Source organism: Aethalodelphis obliquidens, unplaced genomic scaffold (assembly GCF_003676395.1).
Source record: "Aethalodelphis obliquidens isolate GAN/ISIS:26980383/991018 unplaced genomic scaffold, ASM367639v1 scaffold16, whole genome shotgun sequence".
Classification (NCBI taxonomy): Eukaryota; Metazoa; Chordata; class Mammalia; order Artiodactyla; family Delphinidae; genus Aethalodelphis; species Aethalodelphis obliquidens.
Genome location: NW_020837960.1, coordinates 33,384,602 through 33,409,345, shown reverse-complemented (window position 1 = coordinate 33,409,345; position 24,744 = coordinate 33,384,602). Strand labels below are relative to the sequence as shown.

Below are 24,744 nucleotides of genomic sequence, written 5' to 3'. Positions count from 1 at the left end.
CGGCAGGCGGACTCTCAACCACTGCGCCACTAGGGAAGCCCAAGAAGAATTTTTATATGTTTACTATTTATAGCTAATTTTTTTTATAGCTAATATTTTTAAATTCCATGGAGTCTTTAGATTTGGGAATAATTTGTGATGATTATTTTTTTTCCTTTAGGAACATAATTTACTGTAACTTAATGATTTAAATTATAAATTTGCACGTAGAGCAGCAATACTGTACAAATTAAGGTTTAAGGTATTCCACATGATGTTTAATTTATATTTACAAAGAGAGTTTGGTCCACTCTCTTCCTTATTCCTTTTATTACCAGCTATAGTAATAATACACATTTATTCTTTGTGGGTCTTCCTGAGATTAAAAGATAGCAAATCCATTAATTAGAAAGAATACATGGAAAATTAGGTGAAATTTAGAGGAAAGCTCCACCTGTCTTTTTTTTATAAATTTATTTAATTTTTTATTTTTGGCTGCATTGGGTCTTTGTTGCTGCACGTGGGCTTTCTCTAGTTTCGGTGAGCAGGGGCTACTCTTTGTTGCAGTGCACAGGCTTCTCATTGTGGTGGCTTCTCTTGTTGCGGAGCACGGGCTCTAGGTGCGCGGGCTTCAGTAGTTGCGGCACACGAGCTCAGTAGTTGTGGCTCGTGGGCTCTAGAGCGCAGGCTCAGTAGTTGTGGCGCACGGGCTTAGTTGCTTCGTGGCATGTGGGATCTTCCCAGACCAGGGCTCGAACCTGTGTCCCCTGCATTGGCAGGAGGATTCTTAACCACTGTGCCACCAGGGAAGCTCCCACCTGTCTTAATGTTCTGGTTCATATTGGAATGCAAGGTGTTCTCTGTGTACTTCATTGCTTAATGGGTTGGGAATCTTGATAGAAGCATCTAACTTTGTTATAGTGTTTTAATCTCTAGAAAGATTATAGGCAAAAGGGACCTAAAATGATCATTATGTGTCTCTTTGCAATATTTTTTCCTTAGGTTCTTTTCAACTTGGCCAGTCAGTATTCAGCTAATGAAATGTATCCTGAAGCACTAAACACCTATCAAGTTATAGTGAAAAATAAGATGTTTAGCAATGCAGGTAAGTGTGTATAGTCAGTTTTTCCAATAAGTATAGTTCTTTTGTACCGTTAATTTACCATTTCCTCATTTTATGCTTTCTTATAATGAAATGATCTGTACTCTGAGCAAATTCATATTTATGATAGAGGTGCCCTGCTTAAAGATATGAAAATTCACACAAATACAAATGAAGAAATACAGTTGGTATAAGATACATTGCCTAACAGTAAATGAAAACAGTATTCTGTATCACAGGTAGAATGAGCCAGGGCAACCTACAGAACATGCTTTCCCTTGTATAATTATCCACAAGGACCTTTGTTTATATTTAGCATTTATATTGTGTAATTTTTTGGTCTCAGTATTAAAGTGTATCAGAATATCATTTTCTTTAATATTTTATTAAACTATTACATCATATAGTTTAAACCGGGTAAGTGTACTCTTTTTGTTCCTGAGCTCCAGGCTTCTTCATCCTGCGCCGTGGGGTGGGCCCTGCAGAGTGGAGAAGGGTCAGGACTATGGAGAGCTGACCGTTACCTCAGACCCCCAGGTCCTGGTGAAAAGAGGTGTGGGGTCACTTGAGTACGAGTTGGAAAGTCTAGACAAGCTTTCTGAGTGGATGTTGCATTTGAGCTGAGTCTCAAGTTTTGTAGAAACACTTTTTCTCACCAATTCATAAATGCTTACCGTAGAAAATGTGGGGAAAAAAGGATAAACTGTACATCTTGCAGCTCTGGGAGATGCTGGAATAACGCCCAAAAGAAGGTCTAATTTTGAATTATCTAATACTTTTTAAGTCCCATGTTTTCTTAGAAGAACAGAACTCCAGTTTTATAATGTCACTCTTGTTTTCTAGCCATGTTTCCAGGAATCCATCTGTCTTAAGTTCCAATTCCTTGCAGAAGTTTAGTGTGCACATACATGAAAATAGTATAACTGTTTTAAAGTGAGAAATTTAGTTAATGTCTGAAGCTTCATAAGTTGAGAAGACCTTCAAAAAATATAAATTAAGGTCATCTAAAATATCATAGAAAAAGTGAACAAAGTAGGATATTATATATTCATTAAATTTTTTTCAATTAGGACGGTTGAAAGTGAATATGGGAAATATTTATTTAAAGCAAAGAAATTATTCCAAAGCCATTAAATTCTACCGAATGGCCTTAGATCAAATTCCAAGTGTCCATAAAGAAATGAGGTAAGTGTGTAGAATTTAAGTGTCGTTCTTCAGAAACAAGGTCACTCTTGACGCGTTGCCAGTGGGCTGAGTGCTTTATGGTATCTGTACATGAGAGGTGTTAGATTCTTGTTGTAGCTGTAGTACTTTGGTCTGTCCCCTTGTGACTACTTGCATGCATTTGTGTGATGGAAGTTAAAGGTTGAAGGCATAATATGTGATCAGTTGGAGTAAAACTAAGCTAATGGGCCTATATAGGGAATAACGCTGCGGGCAATTAGCGCCAGAATACAGCTTACTGCCAACACCAAATCAAACAGCGGTTCTTTAGAACATACCAGACTCCAGAATGCAAGACTGGAAATCAAGACCTCCTTACATTCTTACTACAGCTTGAGAAGGGAAGCATGAGAGGAAGGGTTACTGTTGAATCTTAGAAGAGGGGGGAAGAGGGGGATGCTGGGATGTTTCCTGTTCTTACAGTATTTCAGGAGCAGAAACAGTAGACTACCTTATGGTCTGGTTATAACTATGGGAACATAGGAAGGTACCAGGATACTCACTGGTCATAATTTCTCCTAGGCACAGTACAAAGCCTCTGTGAAAGTTAATTTCTTTGTAAATACCACTTTTCACAATAATTTGTTTTCGAATTATGCATGATATCTCATTATCATCAGCAAATATCTAACTTACAGAACACAATGCCCTTGAGGTACGTTTAACCCAGGTGAGGCCAAGAATTTGAGCATTTTAGAAAAAGATAATAATATTATATAGTATATGTTAAGTGCTTAACAGTCCATAATCAAGAGATAGTATAGTAATTAAGTTGAAGGAATAATTATTGAGAACAAGAAAGGTCAAGAAAGGCTTAACGAAAGGAGGTATACTTGGATTGCTTACTAAAGTGAAGACAAGCGAAGGGGTAACATTCCCGACAAAGGGAGCACTGTGAGAAAAGTCCGGGAAATACTGTGATCTGATCAGAGAACTAGGAGTAAAAGGATTTAGTTCAAATGGGGTTATATTGAGGAGTGGTTAGAAATAAGGTGGGCTCACATTCATTAGAATGGCTATAATCAAATATGGACAATAATTAGTGTTGAGGAAGATGTAGAGAAATTGGAATCCTCATACGTTGGGGATATAAAATGGCCCAGACACTTTGGAAAATAATTAGGTTGCTTTTTTTAAAAGTTAAACACAAATTTACCATATGACCAATTCCATTCCTAGGTATATACCCAAGAGAAATGAAAACATGTGTTATCACAAAGTATTGTACATGAATGTTTATAGCAGCATTATTCATAATAGCCAAAAAGTAGAAGCCATCCAAATGTCCATCAAGTAGTCAATGGATAAATAAAATGTGGTATAGCCATACAATAGAATACTATTCAGCAATAAAAAAGGAATGAAGTACTCTTATATGCTGTAATATGGAGGAACCTCAAAAAGGTTATGCTAATTGAATGAAGCCAGACACAAAATATCACATATTGTAACTCCATTTATGTACAATGTCTAGAAAGGCAAATCCAGAGAGCCAGAATGTAAATTAGTGTTTGCCTGGGGCTAGAGGTGGGATCGAGGAATGACTGCAGGTGGGCACAGGTTCTTTTTGGGGTGATGGAAATGACAAAGTAGGAATGTGGTTTTGGTTCCACAACTGTGTTAATATAGCAATAATTATTGAATCATACACTTAAAGTAAGTGAATTTTATGATGTGTAAAGTAAACATCAATATAGCTTTAACAAAACAAAACAAAAAAGAAGTAAAGTGGGAAAGAAAAGAAGGAAATTATTTGTGGAATGTCTTGATTGCCATACTAGGGAGTTCAGACCTTTAAAGCGAATCCATGTTTATTTTTCTCTAGGATTAAAATTATGCAGAACATTGGAGTTACATTTATTAAAACTGGGCAGTATTCAGATGCCATTAATTCATTTGAGCACATAATGAGTGTGGCACCAAACCTGAAGGCAGGCTTCAACCTAATTCTTAGTTACTTTGCTGTTGGAGATCGAGAAAAAATGAAGAAGGCATTCCAAAAGCTGATTGCTGTTCCATTAGAAACTGACGAAGACGGTAAATACATTTCGCCAAATGTGAGTATGAGGAAGACTGTTACATAGCCAGCTCCTAATTACCTGTGCTTTTCTGTCTCCAGAAATGAGAAAGTTGGAGTGGATGACATTTCAGGTTTCTCCCAGCCCTGTATTAATGTGTTTTATCATTTTCATTTGTTATTTAAATTAGGTCGACACCAGGGCTATTGAAATAGGGCTAGAGATTGTGGTTAAAACAGACTGCACAATTTTAGTCAAAAAAACAAAAAGGAGAATCTTAGGAAAAATTGTCATTCTTTAATGTTATTTTATATGGAGTCGTACCCTGTGCACTTGCCTGTGTTGATACATCACAATGTATAGTAATGTCAATTTCATAAATTGAACCTAATAGGTCTTCCTGATAGGGTGTAAGGGTGTCGCAGCATAGTGGCTGGCCCCACTACTCAGTACTTAACTCTCCTTGTTCCTCTATATTTAAAATAGCACTAATTATAACAACCTACCATGTAGGGTTGTAAGGATTAAATGAGGTAATGCATGTGAAATGCTTAAAATAGTACCTGGAACATAGTAAGTGCTGGGTAGATGTTAACTATTATATATAACTTCCATATTGAGAAAAAGTCATATATGTTGTGAAAGAAATCATCTATGTTTTCAATAGGAAGTAGCAATATGGATCATACTAAGTAATTGATGATCATTAAAGCATTTATATTTGAGTTAAGAATTTATAATATCACACATTTGTACTAACAACCACAGCTTCTGTGTACTTGGCCCTATTCTTTCCAGCCTGACCTTGTATCAGCTGCTAGAATCTATGTTAGTTCGGTGGAGAATGTGATAGGTAATCAGAAGTAAGAAGAAAAAGTTTACATAAGGGAAAATAGTTTAGAAAGATTAATATATTCTCCATTTTATACAGCTAGCCTAGGGGTGAGGTTGATTAGAAATCTAGTTCTTGATTCTTACTTCTGAATCACTCATTTTTTTCCCCCAGGATGACCCACATACTAATTTAGTGATTGAAGCTATAAAAAATGATCATCTAAGGCAAATGGAACGTGAAAGGTAATATTTTGGGCACTTCATGATTAAAACTTAATAATGTAGTCTTAACTTCTGTAAGAGTTGAATGTGCATTCTGATTATTTCTTTCAAAACTTGTTGTATTCAGTATATTTCTTGAATAGTGCTGTCGTTTCACCATTTCTATACTCCACCAGATTCTTTTTTCTCCTTCAATATAATCTCAGTCCTCATGCTAATCCCAATTATTATTACTCAGTTACTCTTACTATTTCTCTGTAATTTGCTTTCCCTCTGCCTCTGGTGCAATATTAGAACTTTGTTCATATTACCTTTGTTCAAAAATTTATGTCTCTCTGTATTTTTATCATGCCCCCCAAATAAATTTCAACTCCCAAAGACAAAATTATTTATTTCATTTTTTCCTTTCTCTGATATGGTACCTAGTCTCTGTCAAGTATGGCTTGTACCTTCTAATATTTATTGAATATGCAACAGGTATCTTAGAAGTTATATCACATCACAGAGGGCTCTTAGTTTGTTTTTTTTTAATTGTGATAAAATACACATAACATAAAATTTATCTTAACCAAGATATGTAATTCTTCATTTCAAAGGTAGTGGTAGGTGCATTCACATTGATTTGTAGCCAGTCTCCAGAACTCTTTTTATCTTCCAAACTGCAGCTCTGTACCCACTAAACAACTCCCATCCCCCTCCCCCAGCCCCTGGCAGCCACCACTCTGCTTTCTGTCTATGAATGTGACCTGCTCTAGGGACCTCATGGAAGTGGAATCACGGTACTGTCTGTCTGTGACTCACTTTTCATCCACGGTGTAGCCGGTGACAGGATTTCCTTCCTTTTTAAGGCTGAATAATATTCCATTGTGTGGATGGAGGGCCCTTAATCTTTAGGATTTAGTTTAACAGTAAAAATTAAACTTACACTTCTGAGTACAAATTAAAACCCCAGAAATTGTATGTACAACAAAATGAGAAGAAAGGTAGAGACAAGAGGGCAAATCATCAAGGGACCCGGGGGCTTGAGGAACAGCATGGCAGTGATTCCCCTCACATTGCTCAGACTTGGAGCTGAAGAAGCTGGCAGTCAGAGAGCCAGGGGCTGCATTTTTAAAAAAGGCTCTAAGAAAAGCCAGAGGACAAGGTAAGGGGTAGGCTAGCAAGACAGAAAACTTTCAGACAGATGCACAGAAAAGAGCTGTGGTCCCATCCCCACACATGCCAGCAACAGCCAACTCCCAGGGCTGTAAGGAGACACTCAGTACCCCAGCAGACCAAGTAGGGAGCAGGACTTTAACCCCCAAGGCCCTCATGGAGCCCTGCCACTCTGACTCTGTGGTGTAGTGGACAGCACGTGGGGAGCCTGGAACTCCACCCTACCCAGCAGTAACAGGGCGCTCTTGACCCTCCCTCCTGCCTGGTGTCAGAGGGGCAGTGGGGAATCAGGGCCTCAGTCATCACTCAGCCATAACAAGACCACCCCACCATGGTGTCAGTAGGGACCGGGGGATGCAGGGACTCCCATCCCACCCAGCAGAAGCAAGGACCTCTTCCCACGTAGGTGTCAAAGCAGGCTGTGCGGGGAATATGGGCTTCTCCCCTTATCTGGCTTGTGATGCGGTGGTGTCTCTTCTTTCCCTGCTGCAGTGGTGTCAGGAAAGACAGCTAAAACAGAAGATTTAAATAAAATTTAGTCTTTTTTTTCTACGTCACTTTTCTTTTTTTCACAATAAAATACAAAAGCATTCAGCTCTTTAAAGTACATCACTTGGGGCTTCCCTGGTGGCGCAACAGTTAAGAATCCACTTGCCAATGCAGGGGACACGGGTTCGAGCTCTGGTCCGGGAAGATCCCACATGCCGCGGAGCAACTAAGCCCGTGCACCACAACTACTGAGCCTGCACTCTAGAGCACGCGAGCCACAATTACTGAGCCCACGTGTGCCACAGCTACTGAAGCTCGTGCACCTGGAGCCTGTGCTCCGCCACAAGAGAAGCCACCGCAGTGAGAAGCCTGCACACCACAACTAAGAGTAGCCCCCGCTCGCCACAACTAGAGAAAGCCCACATGCACGCGCAGCAACGAAGACCCAATGCAGCCAAAAATAAAATAAATAATTTTTAAAAATAAATAACAAAATAAAAATACATCACTTGCCCAAATCTTCAGAATCAGGGTGAAAGTAGTATTAAAGAGCCTGAATGAACATTATTTTATTTTTACTTTTTTATTGAAATGTAGTTGATTTACTATATATATATTTATTTTAGATTCTTTTCCATAGGTTATTACAAGATACTGAGTATAGTTCTCTGTGCTATGCAGTAGGTTCTTGTTGGTGCGCGGGCTTCTCATTGGTGATTGCTTCTCTTGTTGCGGAGCACGGGCTCTAGGCACGTGGGCTTCAGTAGTTGTGGCATGCAGGCTCAGTAGTTGTGGCTCGCGGGCTCTAGAGCCCAGGCTCAGTAGTTGTGGCGCACGGACTTAGTTGATCCACGGCATGTGGGATCTTCCCAGACCGGGGATTGAACCGGTGTCCCCTGCACTGGCAGGTGGATTCCTAACTGCTGCACCACCAGGGAAGTCCCGGTTATCTATTTTATATATAGTATTGTGTATATTTTAATCCCAAACTCCTAGTTTATCACCCCCCCTTCCCCTTTGGTAACCGTAAGTTTATTTTCTATGCCTGTGAGTCTGTTTCTGTTTTGTAAGTAAGTTCATTTGTATCATTTTTTTAGATTCCATGTAGAAGTAATATTGTATGATATTTGTCTTTGTCTGACTTACTTCACTTAGTATGATCATCTCTAGGTCCACCCACGTTGCTGCAAATGGCATTATTTCATTCTTTTTTTATGGCTGAGTAATATTCCATTGTGTATATATACCACATCTTCTAAAATTCAGTCTCATAATGTAAAAATGTCCAAGCTTCTTTTTGGCTGTGCCGTGGCTTGCAGGGGGTCTCAATTCCCTGACCAGGGATTGAACCTGGGCCACGGCAGTGAAAGCCTGGAATCCTAACCACTGGACCACCAGGGAATATCCAAGTTTTGATCAAAAATCACTCGTCATACCAAGAACCAGGAATATCTCAAACAGTGAAAAAAGATAGTCCATAGATGCCAACACTGAGATGACAGAGATGTTAGAATTATCTGACAAATTTTAAAGCAATCATGATAAAAATGCTTCAACAAGCAATTATGAACACACTTAAAACAAATGACAGAATAGCCTCAGAAAAGAAATAGAGTCTCAGCAAAGAAACGATATAAAGAAAAACCAAATGGAAATTTTAGAACCGAAGAATATAACAGCTGAAATGGAAAGCTCAGTGGAGGGACTCAACAGGAGAATGAAGGGGAGCCAGGAGAGATTTGGTGACTGGAAGAGAAAATGGAAATTATCCAATCTGAACAAATAGAGAAAATAGACCAAAAACCAAAACAACCAGAGCCTCAGGGATCTCTGGGACTATTACAGAAGAACCAACATTTGTGTCATCAAATCTGGGAAGGAGAGATGAAGGGGATTAGGCTAAAGAAATAATAGCTGATAACTTCCTAAATTTGGCAAGGAAAATAAACTTACAGTACAAGGAGCTGAAGAAATCCCAAGGAGGATAAACCCAAGAAAATCCATGTCATGATATATCATGATTAAACTTCTGAAAATTAAAAACACGAAGTCTTTTTTTCTTAAAATATTTATTTTATTTATTTGGCTGTGCCAGGACTTAGTTGTGGCATGCAGAATCTTCTATCTTCTTTGAGGCTCGCCAGCTCCTTAGTTGTGGCATGCGAACTCTCAGTTGCGGCATGTGGGATCTAGTTCCCTGACCAGGGATTGAACCCAGGCCCCCTGCCTTGGGAGTGTGGAGTCTCAAACTCTGGGCCAAAAGGGAAGTCCCTAAAATCACAAAGTCTTGTAAGGAGGCAGAGAAAACAACCCATAAGGGAAAAGCAATTAGAATGACAATGGGAAAGTCTTAAATCAATAACCTAAGCTCCCAGCTTAAGAACCTAGAAAAAGTATAAAATAATTAAGCTGTAAGGATGTATTGTACAGCACAGGGAATATAGCCAATATTTTGTAACTATAAATGGAATATAACCTTTAAAAATTGTGAATCACTATGTTGTACACCTGAAACTTATAAGTTTCAGGGATTTTATATATATAAATATTTTTCAAGTATTATATATTTTATATATATATAATGTACATCACCTATACCTCAATTAAGAAATAAAGAACCTAGAAAAAGAAGAGCAAAGTCAACCCAAAAGAAGCAGAAGGAAAGAAATAATAAAAGAACAGAAATCATTGGCACTGAAGGGAGAAACAATACAGAACATCAGTGAAACAGCTGATTCTTTGAATAGATCAGTAAAGTTAACAAACTTCTAACAAGACTGATGAAGGTAAAAGAGAGAAGACCCAAAATACTAGTATTAGGGACAAAATAGTAACTATCACTACAGACCCTGCAGACACCAGAAGATATTAAGGAAATACTACAGACAACCCTGTGCACATAAATTTGAAACTTAGACAAAATGGGCCACTTTCTTAAAAAACACAAACTACCACAACTCAGTTAATATGAAATAGATTGTTTGAATAGCCCTTTGAATGTTAAGGAAATTGAATTTATAAGGCAAATCTCCAGGCCTATATGGTTTTAGTAGAGAATTCTAGAAAATGTTTAAAGAATAAACATCATTTCTATACAGTCTCTTCCAGAAAATAGTTCATTTTATGAACTAGTATTACTCTGATACCAAAATAAAACAGAAGAGACAGAAAACTACAGAAAAATATCTTATGACTATAGATTAAAAGTTCTCAAGAAAATATTTGCAAACCAACAATACTAACACAATAGGAAAAGAATTATGTACCATGACTAATTTGGATTTATCCCAAGGCTACAAGAATGGTTTACCATCTAAAATTCAATTAATATGATACAGGATATCAGTAGAACAAAGGACAAAAGCCACGTGATCATCTCAGTAAACCAAAAAAAAAAAAGGGAAAACTGGGGGGGAACAAAATCCAAAATCCATATTGGATTTTGTTTAACAAACAAACAAAAAGAACTTCAACAAAAGCTAGGAGTAGAAAGGAGGTTGCTCCATCTGATAAAGGACATCTATGAAAACCCCACAGTTTCGCATTATAATACTTAATGGTGAAAGACAGAAAGAAAAGTAAAAGACTTATCCAGATTGGAGAGAAGTAAAACTTACCTCTGAAGATCACATGATCTTGTATATAGAAGGTCCTAAGGAATGCACTAAAAAAACTTACCACTGATAAACGAGTTCAGCAAGGTTCCAGAGAAAAAGGTAAACATGCAAGAATCAACAGAGTACTAGAGGAGTGTGGCACACAGTGCCGGTGAGCCATCTGAAAATGAAATCAACAGCTACACTTAACAGCAGCATGAAAAATAATTTATTAGGGATAAATTTAACAAACGAAATGCAAAACTTGTACTCTGAGAATTGTAAAACATCATTGGAAGAAATGCTAAATAAGTGGAAAGAGATCACATGTTTATGGATAGGCACTTAGTATTGCTAAGATGGCCGTGCCCCGCAGATTACAGATTCAGTGTAACCCCTATCAGAATCCCAGTAGTGTTTTTGCAGAAAGTGACAAGGTGATCCTAAACTTCATATGGAAATGTAAGGAGTCCAGAACAGCCAAAACAGTGTTGAGAAAGAATAGAAGAGTTCGAGGACTCAAGCTACAAGGCGACACTAATTAAGACAGTGTGATAATACTTTATGTTAGAAGCATAAAGACATACATAAAAGGCAATGGGATGGAATTGAGAGTCCAGAAATAAACTCTTCCGTTTATAGTCAGTAAAACTGTCAGGACAATTCCATGGGGAAAGGATAGTCTTTTCAGCAAATGGTGCTGGAACGATTGAATATGCTCATGCAAAAGAATGAAGTTGGACTTCTCTCTCACACCATACAGAAAAATTACTTCAAAATGGATCATAGGGCTTCCCTGGTGGCGCAGTGGTTGGGAGTCCGCCTGCCGATGCAGGGGACGTGGGTTCGTGCCCCGGTCCAGGAAGATCCCACATGCCGCAGAGCGGCTGGGCCCGTGAGCCATGGCCGCTGAGCCTGCGCGTCCGGACCCTGTGCTCCGCAATGGGAGAGGCCACGACAATGAGGGGCCCGCATACCACAAAAAAAAAAAAAAAAAAAAAAAAATGAATCATAGACCTAGAAGTAAGAACTAGAATTACAAAATTCTTAGGAAAAAAACATAGAAGTAAATATTATTGACCTGTGTTGGGCGGTGGTTTCTTAGGTATGAAAAAAATAGGTAAATTGGACTTCATCAAAATTAAAGACTTTCATTCCTCAAAGTACACCATCAAGAATGTGAAAACAGGGCTTCCCTGGTGGCACAGTGGTTTGGAGTCCGCCTGCCGATGCAGGGGACACGGGTTCGTGCCCCAGTCTGGGAGGATCCCACATGCTGCGGAGCGGCTGGGTCCGTGAGCCATGGCCGCTGAGCCTGCGCGTCCAGAGCCTGTGCTCCGCGGCAGGAGAGGCCACAGCAGTGAGAGGCCCGCGTACCACCAAAAAAAAAAAAAAAAAGAATGTGGAAACAACCTAATGAATGGGAGAAAATATTTGCAAGCCATGTATCCAAGAAGGGACCTACTTCTACAGTAGGTAGAAGAACTCTTCCAACTCAATAATAAAAACGCCAAAACCTAATTAAAAATATACAAAGGATATGAATAGACATTTTTTCAAAACATATTCAGATGGCAATAAGCACATGAAAAGATGCTTAACTTCAGTATTCACTAGGGACATGCAACTCAAAACCGCAGTGAGGTAGCACTTCAAACCCACTAGTGTGACTGAATCAAAAAGACAGATAATAAGTGTTGATGCAGATGTGGAGAAGTTGAAACCTTGTATGCTGATGGTGGGAATGTAAACTGGTACAGCCACTCTGGGAAAGTCTGGAAGTTCTTCTTAAACAACATATGACTCAGCAATTTGTCTCCTAGATACATACCCCAAAGAAATTAGAGCATACATCCACATAATAGCATAATAAGTTATACAGGGATATTCATAGCATTATTCGTATCCAGAAAGTGGAAACAACCCAAATGTCCACAACTGATGAATGGGTAAAAAATATATGCTCCATCCATGCAATGGAATATTATTTAGCCCTAAAATGAATGAAATATTGACATATGCTACAGTACACATGAACCTTGAGGACATTGTGATAAAGTGAAAGAAGGCAGTCACAAAAGACCACATATTCTATGATTCCATTTATAAAATGAAAGGTGAAGATTAGGCAAATCTATAGAGACGTGTAGTAGTTCAGTTTTAGTATTTACCACTGTAGTGGCAGTTTTCACCCTTTCATTTCCACAGACAGTGCAGATTATGCAGCTTCAGCTGCACAGTCCTGTGTATCTCTCTCTCCTTCCTTCTTTCTCCCTCCCTTTCCCCACTTTCTTTCTTTCCTTCTTTCCTCAGAATGGATCACAGACCAAGAACTGCTGACCCCAAGGGCAGTCATGGCTTACTGATCGCATTTCCCAGTCGTGGTTTTCAACCTGATTTGTAAACAGATTGCTAGCATAGCTGCCCAGACAATGTTTACACTTACATTTTAAGAAATAAATCGAAACTCTTTTTATACCATATTTCTAAATATTTTTTGTTTGTTTGATATAGGAAAGCCATGGCAGAAAAATACATCATGACAGCTGCAAAACTCATTGCTCCTGTAATTGAAACATCTTTTGCTGTAGGTTATGATTGGTAAGAGAGAAATTCAGTATAACTGGATGGACATGATGTTTTCTAGTTTATACTTTTATTGATTTAAAATTTTGTTATTAGAAAAGTAAATAATTGCAAATATTGATTTCTACTTATCAAGCAAATACTATTATATGGTAAGATTAGTATAGGCCACTCTAAAAGTTCTAACATATTTTTCTTATTGTTCATGTCATTTTGCAAATTAAGTACTAAGGCAAGTGTGCTACATTTGATATGTGGGTACATAATTGCTTTCATTGTATAAATTCCAGCCTGTGCCCTCTTCCTTTTTACTTTATCTTTTCTCATTATGTCCTTTTTCTACCTTAAATTTGTCAGTACTACTAAACTTTTTATCCTGAGCAATACCTCTCACACCTAAAAAGGCTATTGTCTGTGGATATATTTCCCAGATAGGAGTGAAGGGTTTTTAGAGCTGGAAAAATCTTAGGTCATTTTTTGGATGAGTAGTTGAATTTGTTTCTTCCACCCGGTACGAGAATCCTCTTTATAGCATCCCATGTAGGTGCCATCTATCCTCTGCTTGGATTCTTATGGTGTTCAAATCATTTGCTTTATTTCTGAACATCTCTAAGGGTTAGAAAAGTCTTCATTGTATTGAATCCAACGTTGCCCTTCATGAAACTCTTTTCTATGATTTTTCGAACCAGTATAGAGTGAGTCTGTGACCTGTTCTGCGTGGTACCCTACCAGAATTTTTAAAATCCAAGATACATGTACATGGTTAGAAAACCAAGTAAGTACAGAAGAGTTACAGCTCCCGTTTTCTAATTACTTTTCATGTTTCTTCTTGGTGGAAGTAACGTATGCTTTCTTTACCATATCCTCATTACGATCCAGATTCTCACCATGGAATCCATTGTCTCCCTGGTTTAGTTTGTTCTGGAGGCTTCATATTTGGCCTATGACGTTTGTTTTTCTGGTGTCTCCAGTTACCTCTCTGTCTTCTCTTGCACTCTTTGCTTCTCTTAAGTTATTTGGAGTTCTCCCTCTCGGAACTCTCCCTGCCCCAGTCTCTGTAAGCCGTTGGTTCCCTTAGGCTGGCGTTGAATGTCATCTTGGGGTTTACCTTCATTTTTTTCCCATGTTGGATCCTCTTTCTTTTTGAACATCATCTTTATTTTTTCCTTGATTTCTTCCTGAATTAACCCCCTAAGATCTGTCTGTGCATGTCTGTAAGTGTCTAACTCTGTCCTCATTCTTGATTGATCATTTATTTGATCGGGTATAATACCCTAAGTTGTAACTTGTTTTCTCTTAGAACTCAACAAGCATTTCTTCACTGTTAACTAGCGCTGTTGCTGATTAGAATTCTGATGCTAGTCTCATCCTTGCTATTTGTAGGTGACCTGCAGTTTCTTTCTGGTAATTTTTATCATTTTCTCTGTAGCTTTGTTTTGAAATTTCATAATGTGTTTAAATTTGTCTTTTTTTTCTATTTTCTTCTTAAGCACTCAATAGACCCCTCAATTTGCAGTCTGTTTTCTTTAATTTGAGAAAATGTTATACTATTTCTCTGCTAATTTACTTCCTTTTCCAGTTATAAATTTCTATCAATTGGATTTGGACTTCCTTGTCACTTATCTTTCTTATATTTTCCAACTTTGGTTCTGCTTTGCTTTCTCGGAGACTTCTTTGAATTTCTCATTCAACTATTCCATTTAATTGTTTTATTTTACATTTCCAAGAGCACGTTCTTTTTCTCTGGCTGTTCTTTGTCGTTGTTGAGTATGAGGGGAGGTCTGCAGGCGGAGGTGGCGGTCAGTGGTTCCCGCTGCCCAGCTCAGCGCTTCGCTACCCATCCGGGATCCCCAGCCTCACGTGGAGCAGGAAGCGCCCTGCTCCGTGTCACTTTCTTACTGTAGCCTCCTCTTCCCTGCTTCATAAGCCAGCACGCTTTTCACGCTTCCAGGATGGCGCTCCTCATGGGGGCAGCAATGGGAAACAGCGCGTGCCTGCTACTGTTTGGAATCAGCGGCTCTGCCAGTTATTGCTGATAGTGAGGTTAGGGCTTTCTTCAAAGTTTTCTCTCTTTTCAGATAAACAGTTCCAGTTTTTTCATCCATTTCAGATACAATGTGTTTTTCTAAAACGGCTGGTTTTCTACCTGACTGGTTGCTTGCCTAGTTTATAAACAAGTTCCTTAAAATGTCCCTGTATCTGTACATGTACTCCACATATGTTTTGATCAATGTATAGTACAAGTCACTCTGTCCCTTCCTGTGACACCAGATGTTGGTTGTAACCTTAAGATCTCCTTGATTTGGGAGACAAGCATCTCACAGTAAATGAACTCTGTTCATCTTTAATTATACTGAATAGTAAATGTTGTTTTACTGTTACTAAATCTAACTTGAATTCTCTTAATGTTTACTAAATCATATACATTTAATTTTCTAATGTTTTTAGCTTTTTAAGAAGATGATTATAGTTGTGTCTTTGCAATCTAGTAGTTGGTATGTAAGTGAAATTTTAAGTATTTATAAAATGCCAACCAGTCTGAGTGAAATTTTCCACTAATTTAACATTTTAACTTATCAAAACTAATTACTTTTGTCATATTAGACTTTTTAAAATTTTATTTATTTTATTTTTAGCTGCGTTGGGTCTTTGTTGCTGCGCGCGGGCTTTCTCTAGTTGTGGCAAGCGGGGGCTACTCTTCATTATGATGCACAGGCTTCTCATTGCGGTGGCTTCTCTTTGTTGTGGAGCACAGGCTCTAGGCTCACAGGCTTCAGTAGTTGTGGCTCGCAGGTTCTAGAGCACAGACTCAGTAGTTGTGGCTCATGGGCTTAGTTGTTCCACGGCATGTAGGATCTTCCAGGACCAGGGCCTGCATTGTCAGGCAGATTCTTTTGCTGATTTAAAAATTCTCTCTTTATCTTTGATTTTAGATAGTTTTATTACAACGTATCATAGAGAAAATTGTTTTGAGTTGAACTTTTGGGGTTGTCTCTTAGTTTCATGAACTTGGATGTCCACATCTCTCCCCAGATTTGGGAAGTTCTCAGCCATTATTTCTTTTTTAAAATATTTTATTGAATTATAGTTGACTTACAGTGTTGTATATAACAAGAAAAAAAATTTATTGTTTATTGCAGGCCAGTTGGAAGTTCAGGATAAAAAGTATCTGCCTTCAAGAAATTTACAGTTTAGCTAATGTTGGTTGTCACCTAAGATCTCCTTGATTAGCTAAGTAGACAGATGATTATATTAGCAATCACAAAGCATTGTAAGTGCTATGTTATACTAATGTAACAAATTGTGTTTTATTGTGTGCTGTGTGATTTCTTAGTCCCAATTGCTAATGCTACTGTAGTTTGTTGTCATGGTGTCATGGAAGGCTCCCCAGATTAAGTGACATTTGGGCTGAGGCTTGAAGGATTAGTAGGAATAAAAGTGGGGGAAGGGAGGGAGGATGTTGTAAGTAGAGGGAAGAGTGTCTCAAGGGCCGAGATGTTGGCAGCCCTTCCTGTATAGATTCTTCTGGATAATTAGCCCAAAGGTTCTAAGGCATCCTGTCTGTCTAGCATGGTGGGAGCTTTGTTCCATCTTTAGAAAATTGAGGAAAAAAGTGACTCCGGTAATTTTCTGCGGGGCCTAATCCTTTTGCAGAGCCCCGTTTGGGAACAGGAGGCAGGAGCACCATGCTTTCGTCTGTGAGCCACTTGGTTTGTTGACGGCAGCTCAGGGAATGAGTCAGCGTCTTCAATACTTCCCACTTTTCTAATCTTCCACATCTTCGGGTTTGTGAGCCCCTCTTCCTGGAACACCCTTCCCCTTTTGTCAAATCGATTCATCCTTTTCCCTTAAACCGAGCTCAGACATGTCTGGAATACCTTTCCTAGTGTCTCCACCCCTCCATTCCTGTATTTCTTCACTGCGGTTCTTACACCTAACTCAGTTTACAGGTCTGCTTCCCCTCGAGGGCAAGAACTGTATTTTGTGTGTCCTGGTAGCCCTGTACCAGACGTAATGTCTCACACGTTGTAGACATTCGGTGACTGTTTGCTGCGTGCGTTGTGGAATAGAGGGTTTCCCCCTTATTTTGGGGAGCCCTTCACGCTGCTTTGCTGAGAGGGTCCTCCAGGGGGGCCTGACAGGCTGGGTTTCACATCCTCTCTCACCACTCCAAGCAGAAGGACTGTTTTATAAATCAGGGTTTAAAAAATGTTCTGCTTGAAGAAAGGGATCTTTTGCTTTAATAATTTTATTTTTTAATTTTATTTTTTTAAATTGTATATTTATTTATTTGGCTGTGCCGGGTGTTAGTTGCAGCATGCGGGATTTAGTTCCCTGACCAAGGATTGAACTCCGGCCCCCTGAATTGGGAGCGTGGAGTCTTAACCACTGGTCTGCCAGGGAAGTCCCAGTATTTTTAGATTATTTGTCTAAGCCAGTGGCTTTGAAACCTCTTTGAACCAGACCCTCAGTGAGAAAACGACGCAGCACCGCCTTGCCCTTGTTATGCACAACCCTTTGATACCTTTTCTCTTCTGTTATTTGAAAGGTCATGACCCTCAATTTCGAAAGCATTAGTCTTGGTGCAGTGGACTTTGGTAGCAATAGAAATTGGGCTCAAGTTCTTACTTGGCAGTTTTCTACTTGTGCGATTTATTTTTGTATCTATGACATGAGATAAGCCCGTCTTTCAGGGCTGTGGTGAGGACTAAATGTGTTCATGCTTCCGGGAGTTGGCGCATTGCCTGATGTTTAGTAACAGTAGACGTTCTGTGTGCCCTGAGCGACGGATCCATGAAAGTCTGTTCAAGTTTGTACACAGAAACTTAAATATATTCTCAAGTTCTGTAGAATTTTTCTCACCATCAGAGCATTTAAGATGAAAAAATATATAGAAACGATTTTGCCTGTTACAAACTGAAGTTGTTTTATTAATTTTAATGAGAATTTTATTTAAAATACCATAAATAATTAGACGTGGCAAGAGGCTAATGAAGAATTGGCTGATAAAACGGGTTTGGAACTGAAGAGCTCTGTAACTTAATGCCTGTGTTGGAAGGAGTCAGGTGCTCAGTCCTACAGAACACTAGGGGCACTTTTAAACACTTTTGAAAAGTCACAGTTAAGAAAACCTAGATATATTAAAACAAAATAAAATAACCGTTTTTACGCTTTACTTTATAGGTGTGTTGAAGTTGTGAAAGCTTCTCAGTACGTAGAGCTGGCAAATGATCTGGAAATAAACAAAGCAATTATGTACCTGAGACAAAAGGACTTTAATCAAGTAAGTTTAAAAAAATGTTTAGATGGAAGTTAATGTTAACTGGTCAAAGCGATAATACTGTGAAACTCCTTTCTAGATTACTGTTACCTGGGATTATTCTGAAGTTGAATAATATTTTTATTTCTACCTTAACATAATTTCCTCTAATATATCATGGTTTTAATTTTGACCTGTTTGTCCTGTTTCATTTTTTTTGGCCGCACGGCATGTGGGATCTTAGTTCCCTGACCAGGGATTGAAACCATGTCACCTGCAGTGGAAGCGTGGAGTCCTAACCACTGGACCACCAGGGAATTCCCCTGTCCTGTTTCTTAAAATATAAACGCTTGCCATGTAAAACATGGCTGCTAAATGACTAAACCGTATTCTAGTCCAGAGGTCAGCTTTCCCCAGAGGTTTTCAAAGTGTTTCCTGAAGCTCAGAGGCTGTTCAGAGTCAGGGTTCGTACACGGGCAGTGGGGGAGGCCAGGAGCCGGAGCAGCAGCCTGGTGCCTGAGCAGCTCTCCTGGCATCTGTTTTACGTGTTTGGTTTACTCATTGACGTTGCGTTGGGCACGAAAGGAATCTGTCACTGGTCCCACCACTGTCCTGCCGCCTGGGGTGGGGTGGAACGGTGCTCCCCTTCCACAGTCTGCCTCACAGGAGAACAGAAGAACAGCTTTTTAAAAGGGGGCGGGGATCACAAAGGAGAATAGAGAATGAAACTTGATACCCTAGTTTATAAAACCAGTGGTTAGTAGCATATATGCCTGCAATGTAGAAAACTCAGCTCTTCCGCGTTTAGACCCAGAGAGTGAGGGCCAGAGGGAGCCCCAGTGTCTTTCCTCCACGCTCTCCTGAGCCAGTTTTCAGGCTTTCTTCCTATTTAAGACCTTCTGTTTTCCTGGAGACAGTAGAAGTAACTGACCCCTTTTTCGGGGAGGAGGGAGAAGGGCATCTGCCCCGAGGACGTGAGCGAAGGGGAAGCAGCCCGGTGCCCATGGCGTTGTTGTGTCGTGAAGGCTAGGGCAGCACACCGGCTGGCCCACGGTGTATATGGCTTCAGCGTGCTTAATGATTGTTTGTAAAGCATAAAAAGACTTTCTAGGTATCTTTGTGTCTGTTCTGCCATTTGAGCATCACACCCTTGGGCATTAAAAATGCCACAGATGAAACTCTGATCCTGTTGGGATGCTGAAAAGTAGAAGTGAAGTGAGACAGATTGGTCTTTGCTATCTTGCTGGAGTCATCTGTGGACCAAGAAAAATAAGTTCGTGTCTGTGTGAGAAGTACTGTTACAGATGACAAAATAGAGAAAGCCGTTTTCAGAGTTTTCTGTTGATACTTTTAAATGGTCTTTTTAGAAAGGTTTAACACTGTATTATCGTCCATGTTTTAAAGGTGTGTTCACTAAGGAATAAACCCTCTAATTTTTTCATATTTAAATTCATTTAACCCAAATCATATTGTTTGCTGCTTTCCTAGCTGTTCTCATTCAAAATATTCTTTGTTCCGTTTGCCTATATACAATTTTAATATCAGTTATTTTACTGATGTTTTTAAAAATGTAACTTCTGCTTTCTTTTACATCGCTGCTTTTACTTTGTGTTTCTTTTGTTGTGTATTTTAAGTATGACGAGGTAGGTATAACACAGTCGCAGTTTGGAAGGAACACTTTTAGGTTAAAAAGGATTGGATTGACTTAACTCATAAGGATCATTGATTAAGATGCTTTATTTATTTATTTATTTTTGGCTGCATTGGGTCTTCATTGCTGCACGCGGGCTTTCTCTAGTTGCAGCGAGCGGGGGCTACTCTTCCTTGCGGTGCACCGGCTCTCATTGCGGTGGCTTCTCTTGTTGCGGAGCACGGCCTCTAGGCGTGCGGGCTTCAGTAGTTGTGGCGCGCAAGCTCTAGAGCGCAGGCTCAGTAGTTGCGGTACACGAGCTTAGTTGCTCCGCGGCACGTGGGATCTTCCCGGACCGGGGCTCGAATCCACGTACCCTGCGTTGGCAGGCGGATTCTTAACCACTGTGCCACCAGGGAAGCCCGAAGATGCTTCACTTACAACTTGGCGTAATGTTGTAAATGTTTTTCAAAAAAAAATGCTGAAATTGGAATCTCAGAGTATGGTTTTTTGTGGTGATAGTGTTGTTTTGTAGCAGAGAAAGAACTCCACTAAAGCCACAGGTGGATGGGGTGAAGGCCAGTGGTGGTGGACAGACATACCCAGAGGAAAGCTGAAGCCCGTAGCGGACGGAATCAGCCAGGAAAGAAAACCCAAACGGAGATTTGTCTATTTTCCTAATTCTTCTTGGGGAAAAAACCCCAAACTAACAGTGTTTATTTTCATTATTTGTTTTGCCATTTACAACTAAATTTTATTGTGAACTTTTATCTGTTTTCTTTATAAATTGATTTACATTATTTTACTTTTAAAAACAGAAATATTAGAGATGCATTCATTGAATGTGTAAAGAACAGTATGAAAACAGCCTATTTCAAAGCCAAAAATACCTGAGAATGTTCCTTTTATTAGAATATTTAGCCTTTTCAGGATAGTTGTAGTTTAGAAGCTTAAAATTTGAAATATGTTTTTACTCTGTCCATGTTTTTAAATGAATGTTTTAAGTTCTAAATATTTTTGTTAATTCTTCTGAGTAATAGCTTTGGGTTGCATTGTTCTTTATGTATTGTTTGGATTCGTAGCAATCTTTTTTTTTTTTTACACAACTTTATTCTTTTTTTTTTTTTTTTAGTTAATTAATTAATTTATTTTTGTCTGTGTTGGGTCCTCATTGCTGCGTGTGGTCTTTCTTTAGTTGCGATGAGCGGGGGCTACTCTTTGTTGCAGTGTGTGGGCTTCTCATTGCGGTGGCTTCTCTTGTTGTGGGGCACGGGCTCTAGGCGCGTGGGCTTCAGTAGTTGGAGCACGTGGGCTCTAGATCACAGGCTCAGATGTGGCTCACGGGCTTAGTTGCTCCGCGGCATGTGGGACCTTCCCAGACCAGGGCTCAAACCCGTGTCCCCTGCATTGGCAGGCGGATTCTTAACCACTGCGCCACCAGGGAAGCCCCCAGGGATTCGTAGCGATCTTGTGGGGAGAATAGATTCGGTGTTAAACGTAGTCTTAAAGTATTGTTATCGATGAGCCATAGATTAACAAATATCAGCATTTTAAGATCCAGCCCCCACATTTCCTTGACTGTAATATGAACAGCTGCTTTGAAAGCAGCGATATAAACTGATAGCGTTCTGTTTTTAAAAAATTACCATTGTCGTTAGTTTGCCTTCGGTTCTGCTTTATGGATGTCAGAAATATCAGAGAGCAGCCTTCTTCCCCTCTGCAGTCTACCTGAGTCAGAGGATTCAGTGGATATGTGAGTTATGCCTATTCACGTGCCTTATATTTAATTAATTAATTAATTATTTTTGGCCATGCCACACGGCTTGTGGCATCTTAGTTCCCTGACCAGGGGTTGAACCCACGCCCTCAGCAGCAACAGCGTGGAGTCCTCACCACTGGACCGCCAGGGAAGTCCCCACTTGCTTTATATTTTAAATTAGCACATACATTTATAGTGACACAATCTGAAAGTAAAGATAAAAACATCTCAATTCTTATTCAATGTGAAATGCAGCTTGTAAAGCTTAGAGGCTCGGAAGAGGAGCTGGGGGTTGGGTAGGGTTGGTGAGGTAGCTTCTGCAGGGAATCACTTCCAGGTAAGTTTTAGGAGCTTCTTGTTATGGAAGAGCCTTCCAAGAAAGAAAGTGAGAAAGGGGCTCTCAAGATGGACGGTGTGGCGTTCGGGTTTTTCTCTTCCAGAATTTACTTTGTGGGGTTATAAACTAATGGTCTAGAAACTTCCAACAGTTTTCTCTCGAGTAATCAAGACCCTTTAAGAGAGCAGTTCTTTACTGCGCTACGACCGCGTGTGCAGGTCTCCTGCCCTTGGCCGCAGGGGAGTCAAGTGCTCGGTGGCCCGGCTCAGGGCTCGGACCGCACTGCGTCCACCGGCTCAGGGTTCGGACCGCACGGCGTCCACCAACCCAGGGTTCGGACTGCACGGCGTCCACCGGCACAGGGCTCGGACCACACGGCGTCCACCGACCCAGGGTTCGGACCGCACGGCGTCCACCGGCACAGGGCTCGGACCGCACAGCGCCCACCGGCACAGGGCTCAGACCGCACGGCGTCCACCGGCGCAGGGCTCGGACCGCACGGGCGTCCAGCAGCAGCAGCTGCGGCCCCTGCAGAAGCTGAGCAGGGCTTTGCTTGGACACAGCTGCTCCCCAGGAGCCAGCGGCCAAGCATTTTCTATTCAGTAAATGTAGTGTAAAGGAAGGAAGGAAAAACCACGTCTTTTTCCTGTTTCTGGTACCTCTCAGTAACTTCTAGGTGGAGAACTCATCCACCTCTCGTGCAAGGAGCCTGGCATCCCAAGTGTCCTGCCATGTCGGGGCATCTCAGACTTGCCAGGGGGTAAAAACATGCTTTAAATTCCTCATGGCTTCAGAGTGTAGTTACATTTGGATCTGTATCAGGTCACTTTGTGACGCTCCCAGAATTGCTTTCTATCCCAGTTTTGAGAATTCTTTTTCACAAGTACTGATAATCAAGTGAAATTCTCATCTGTCATCTGTTTTCCTGAACACACTAATCACCCCTCTGCATTCCCTGGTCTTGTCCCCAAACTGAAGCCTAAATGCTATCATATTACAGAGGTAATAACTGGCAGACATTTCATTTTTAGGCTGTAGAGACCTTAAAAATGTTTGAAAAAAAGGACAGTAGTGTGAAGAGTGCAGCTGCAACCAATCTCTCATTCCTGTATTATTTGGTGAGTTCTGCTTTTCATGACTACGTTGGTACTGTGGTATTTTTAGGTTGCTGCCCAAGGAGGGGCTCTGGAGAAGTGGGGTGGAGAAGGACAGCACGGCTGGGTTGGTCTGCGGGCCGCTTGGGTGGTGCATGTGAGCGCGAGGCCATCTCGGAAGGAGGACAGAGGGAGGACCTGTGGAGCTGATCTCAGATGGGAAATCAGGGTTAGAGATAAAGTGCGTGGTTGTCTCTGTAGAGGTTTAAGCTTTGATGACAGATGCCATGGACGGAATGATTGTCTCCCCAAAATTCATCTTTGAAGCCCTAACACCCAACGTGACTGTATTTGGAGGTGGGGACTTAGGGTTAGCTGAGGTCATGAGGGGAGCCCCCATGATGGGATTAGTGCCTTTATTAGAGGAGAAGGGGACCAGAGCCCTGTGCCCTGTGAGGACACAGCAAGGAGGCCATCTGCAGATGTGGACGTGGGCCCTCACCAGATACCAGGCCTGCTGATCCCCTGGTCTTCGACCTCCAGCCTCCGGAACTGTGAGAAGTAACTGTGAATTGTTGAAGCCCCATCTCTGGTACGCAGACAGCAGGCGGTGTCTCCAGGGTGTGAGCAGGGCGCAGGGCTGGGGGCTGAGGAGGCCAGAGTGCAGATCCGTGGAGGAGACAGGAAAGGAACTAGCAAAGCATGACGGCTTTCGGGGGGCAGGCATCGTGAGAGCAGAGAGGAGGCACAAGAGAATGAAGGCCCCCGGGGTGCGGGGCGGGGGAAGGCTCAGCCAATGCAGCCGAGCGAGGCTCAGCCCACCCTGCAGGATGGTCCGCTGGAGCAGGGCTGGGCCTTTGCACCTGCAGCCGCCTGTGTTCTCCCCCCTCCCCTCCCCTCCCCCTCCCCCCCCCTCCCCTCCCCCCCCCCCCCTCCCCCCCCCCCCCCCCCCCCCCCCCCCCCCCCCCAGCCCCTCCCCTCCCCTCCCCTCCCCTCCACGTCCAGGGACCCTGAGGTCATCCCCTCACAGCTCTCCAGTCCCGTCAGCAACCCGTCACTGCTCTTCTAAGTTGTGCCTGAAGCTTAATCTAAAGACAGTGTTAGCGGTTTAGTGTTTACGACGCCAGCACCCCGCTCTTAGGGAGTCCGCACAGATACTTGTATGTGAATGTTCAGAGCAGCGCTATTCATGGTAACCAGGAGTGGGTGGAAACAACCCAGGTGCCCATGAACTTGGTGGAGAGGTCTGTGGGACTCGGATGCCCTCTGTGGTCCACAGCCCAGCCCGGCGCGGATCTGGGTCCTCTGCAGGAGGAAGAGCTGGACATGGGTGGGGAGCGAGGGTGAGCTGGGCGGGGGGGGCGAGACTGGGAAGGGCCTTCAGAGGGTAAGGTGCCGCCACACGTTCACATCCACGGCCACTGGACAAGGACCACGGGGGGGGGGGGGGGGGGGGGGG

General features: G+C 41.3%; 1 protein-coding gene across 11 annotated transcripts in view; it reads left to right on the top strand.

Annotated features, from left to right (window-relative positions):
• Window positions 1-24,744, top strand: part of IFT88 (intraflagellar transport 88) — a 76,598-nt gene that overhangs the window by 23,623 nt on the left and 28,231 nt on the right. For 9 of the 11 annotated variants that reach the window (XR_003434856.1, XM_027116732.1, XM_027116728.1 and 6 more), the window contains 7 exons: window positions 982-1,084; window positions 2,152-2,266; window positions 4,131-4,362; window positions 5,330-5,400; window positions 13,134-13,220; window positions 18,390-18,489; window positions 23,223-23,309. Coding sequence is in view for 10 of the 11 variants with exons in the window: in XM_027116732.1 (XP_026972533.1) it covers window positions 982-1,084; window positions 2,152-2,266; window positions 4,131-4,362; window positions 5,330-5,400; window positions 13,134-13,220; window positions 18,390-18,489; window positions 23,223-23,309 (795 nt within the window). In the remaining variant the exon portion in view is untranslated. The remainder of the gene's footprint in view (window positions 1-981; window positions 1,085-2,151; window positions 2,267-4,130; window positions 4,363-5,329; window positions 5,401-13,133; window positions 13,221-18,389; window positions 18,490-23,222; window positions 23,310-24,744) is intronic. The other 2 variants (XM_027116736.1, XM_027116730.1) reach the window with 1 other exon arrangement.